The sequence below is a fragment of the Tenrec ecaudatus genome, chromosome 12, assembly GCF_050624435.1.
Source record: "Tenrec ecaudatus isolate mTenEca1 chromosome 12, mTenEca1.hap1, whole genome shotgun sequence".
NCBI lineage: Eukaryota > Metazoa > Chordata > Mammalia > Afrosoricida > Tenrecidae > Tenrec > Tenrec ecaudatus.
Window position 1 is genome coordinate 3763166 of NC_134541.1, and position 3476 is coordinate 3766641.

The 3476-nt window shown below is 62.1% G+C and overlaps 1 protein-coding gene across 1 annotated transcript; it reads right to left on the reverse strand.

Moving 5' to 3' along the window:
* Positions 1–1764: 1764 nt before the first annotated feature.
* Positions 1765–2872, reverse strand: LOC142422324 (neuroendocrine secretory protein 55-like). Its single transcript, XM_075527729.1, has one exon. It carries the CDS (start codon positions 2549–2551, stop codon positions 1802–1804), a length of 750 nt encoding a protein of 249 aa, XP_075383844.1. The 5' UTR covers positions 2552–2872; the 3' UTR covers positions 1765–1801.
* Between the last annotated feature and the right edge of the window lie 604 nt (positions 2873–3476).

Sequence of the window (3476 nt, forward strand, 5' to 3'; positions counted from 1 at the left end):
TTCAGCACCCCTCATTTCCCCCTGGGCATTTTCCAGTCAGAGGCCATTCTTTAGCGGGGGTGGGGGGAAGGGGGGTGCCACACGTTGAGGCCCCCCCAACCCTAGCGAAGCCCTGGGCTGAGCAACTGCTGCCCCGGTATATACCAGCTTCAGCGTAGCACTAAGTTCTGAAGCTGCTGCGCCTCTCCTGGGGGGCGCTCCTGGGAGAGGCACCATTTTAAAGTATATTTATTTATCTTCCTCTCGCCGCATCGCATCCTTTGCTTAGGAGTATAAGCACCGGGCTGGTCTTTGATCCCAAGGCGCTTCGCAAACACCCCCACCCCCCACCCCAAATCATTCTCCGAACAGAAAAGCTCCCGCGGGCGCGCACAACGCGATAGCGCGCGCATCAGTTCCCAAACCGGGAGAGGTTTTTGCAATACATTTTACTTGTCTGCCTTGCCCCCCACCCCCAGGGTTGGTGAGCAAGGCAGACTCTGTGCAAGAGGCTGGCTACCTGCTAGCGACCGTTTTTTGTGCCTGGTCACCGGCGCGCTTTTGCCACCACGTTACAGATTTCAAAGTTAGCTCTCCATCTGAGCTGAAAATGGCCGGTGCGCGCCGCCTCTCCTCCCCAAGCTCCCTTAGCCACTGCTCCCTTCTCCCTAAAGACCGACCACCCAAGATCCAGAGCCATAGCTAGCACCTTTGCTGGGTTGTGGGGTGCTGTGTTTAGGGGACGCGCGGTAGTGTCGTAGCAGAAAGACAAAAGCCCCTCTCCAGCCGGCTCCCTGTTCCCCCTTTCATCCTCGTGCTCACGACCACTTCACCACTGTCTCAACCTCTCTCCCGCAACCCCCCCCCCACATGGCCCAAACCGCCCCAGCCTTTTTACTCAAACTGCTACTAGCCCCGCCGCCTGACCAGCTGCGCCACATGACTGGCGACACCCCGACGTAACCAAATCTGCGTCGCCAGCCCCGGTAGCCCAAAGGGGCACCTCTCAATGCTCGTGTACCTTCTTTGCCAAGTCTCCAAGTATGGGCGGGTGGTGGGGAGCTGCCGGCTGGCCAGAGATGTCTGTTCTGGGGCGCACAAGCAGGTGCGCACGCTCTCTGCAGCCGACCCGCCTGGCGCTCGGCTGGGTGGCTACCAGGACTGGCGCGCGCAGCCCCGGGGCACAGGCTCCGAGGTCCGAGAGGTCCGGCAGCCCCTTGAGTGCCGCGCGGTGCGATTTTTTGGCCCCCCACCCAGAAGCCGGCGGCCGCTGAGCTTTCACCCAACCCCATTCGGATTACTTTCCGCACATTGCAACAGTGTAGCCACGGCGCGGTGGCTCTGGCTTTGTCAAAGTTTGCGCGCGCACTTGCTAGGAGCACGTTTTAGGTGCCGGCCAAGGCCAGCGCTTTGGCTAGGAGTGAAAAAGTGTGTAATATAAGTGACTTACCGGTGCCAGTTGGGTGTGCGCAGCTCCGAATCTGAAGCGCATCCAGGATTCAGTTGTGCGTCAGTGGCACCAGCTCAGAGACCCGAGGCTGTCTCCAGCGGGGCGCAAAAAGCGCCCGCCGTCCAACAAGCCTGTGGTCTCCGGGGCACCCCTGGCGCCCTGGGGAAGTTTGGGGGCCCCTCGCCCCTGTTCGATCCCCCATCCTGGGTTGGCCAACCACCGATCCCATGTTCTTCCCGCCGTCCTTCCAACCCTCGTCCCTTCTCCCTCGCGCCCTCCCAGCTCCCTTCACCGCCCTCCGGTCCCCCGATTGAGCAATGGGCAACTAACCTGAATCAAAGAAAACAAGGAGAATCTGGACGGCGTCGTCCATTAGAAACGCCGGATGGGGATGGGTCCCCTCTTGGAAGGGGACTCCGGAGATGGGTCGCGGCGGGCGGACTTCCGGGGCTTGCAGCGGCGCTGCTGCTTCTCCGCTTTGGGTTCTTCGGTCTCCTCGGGGTCCCGCGGGTCCTTTTCCTCAGGCTGGGGCTCCTCCCCCTCGGTGGGGCTCTGGGGCTCCTGAGTGCTGGGTTGCGCGCGGCTCGGGGAGGCGTCGGGGCTTCGCAACTTCAGCGCTTGCAGACGCTCAGTGAGAGACTGGCCGAAGGTGGGGCGCTGGGGCACCACGGGGCCGCGCTCGTCCTCGGGCTCGGTCTCCGGCTCAGTGGCGGGGGCGGTCTCCGGCTCGGTCTCCAAGTCGGTCTCGGTCTCGAGTTCGGACTCGGTCTCGGTCTCCGTCTCGCTCTCGGTCTCGTAGTCGAACTCTTCCTCGTAGTCGAGACACTCGGGCACGGACAGGTCGAGATCGAGGTCGGAGTCCTCGCTCTCGTGGTCAGACTCGGGGGGCTCGGGGATCACCTGGGCAGCGGAGCGGTGGTGGGCGTTAAGGAAGCTCCGGCGCTGCTGGGCAGCTGCGCGCTGCTGGGCGCGAGCGTTGGAGCTGGCTAGGGCGCGGAGGAGCGCGATGGAGCAGGAGAGCCAGAGGAGCGCGGTGGCTGCTCGGCGGCCGATGGGCGGGCACAGGTCGTTGTAGTTGTGGCGAGCTCGGCGCCACTGCTGAGCCCGGGACCTACGATCCATCCTCTGGCGCACCCCGAGAAGCCGACCTGCTCCCTGGCTCTGCAGAGAGCGGCTCCGACGCCCCTGGGCTGCGGAAGCCGAGGAGAGGTACACCTTTCAAGATGAGAAGCTGGGTCCGAAGATCCCAGCTTCCACCTCAGCCCAAAGGCGAAAACAAAACAAAAAAAAGCAGCAGCTACTCAAGAACTTTCTAAAGGTCTTCTGCCCGCCTTGCTGAGCTGAAGAAGGGCTGGGAGAAAGGAGGAGAAAGCTCCTCCGGGCTTCCTCTCACCAAGTCCCAGACTCGAAGCCTGAGACTCGGAGAGGGGCCTCCGCTGTTCCTCTCGCCTGGGAGAGGAATGAGGAGACTGAGGCGCAGAGAGACGGGCGGAGAGGTTCAGCAAAGTTGCGCGCCCGGACTTCTGCCGGGCATGTGCAGTAGGGAGGAGGGGGCCCCCTCCTCGCGAGCTGCGCGGTGGCGCTGAGCCCGTGGCGCAGACCCTGGCGGGCCGGCAGGTGGCAGGAGGGAACTTTGTTTGAAAGGATTGGGGCAGGCGAGGGATGGGGTGTTTGGCGGGTGCTGGAGAAAAAGACCCAGCGAGCTAGCCACAGGTTAGGATGTCTGAGCGCGGGTCTCCCCGGGGTGCGTACCCCCGCCCCAAATTCTCCAGGGTGAGGGATGCCAGGAGGAAAAGCCCGAAAGTCGGTCAAAATCAGACCGTGAGGTTGCAGATATTTCGGGGGAAATGAAGGAGCTAGCTCCGGGCGTTTTGGGTGAGAGGATGGTAACCTGGGGCGGCTATTGGTTTTGGAAGAAACCACCTTTGGCTGCTCCATTACAGTGAATGTAGTTAGAGGAGTTTAAAAACAACAGCCCAGCAACCACCACCCCCCTCCCATTGGTTAAATGATTCCATGGACCGGTAAGAATCTTCCTCAAGAAGTC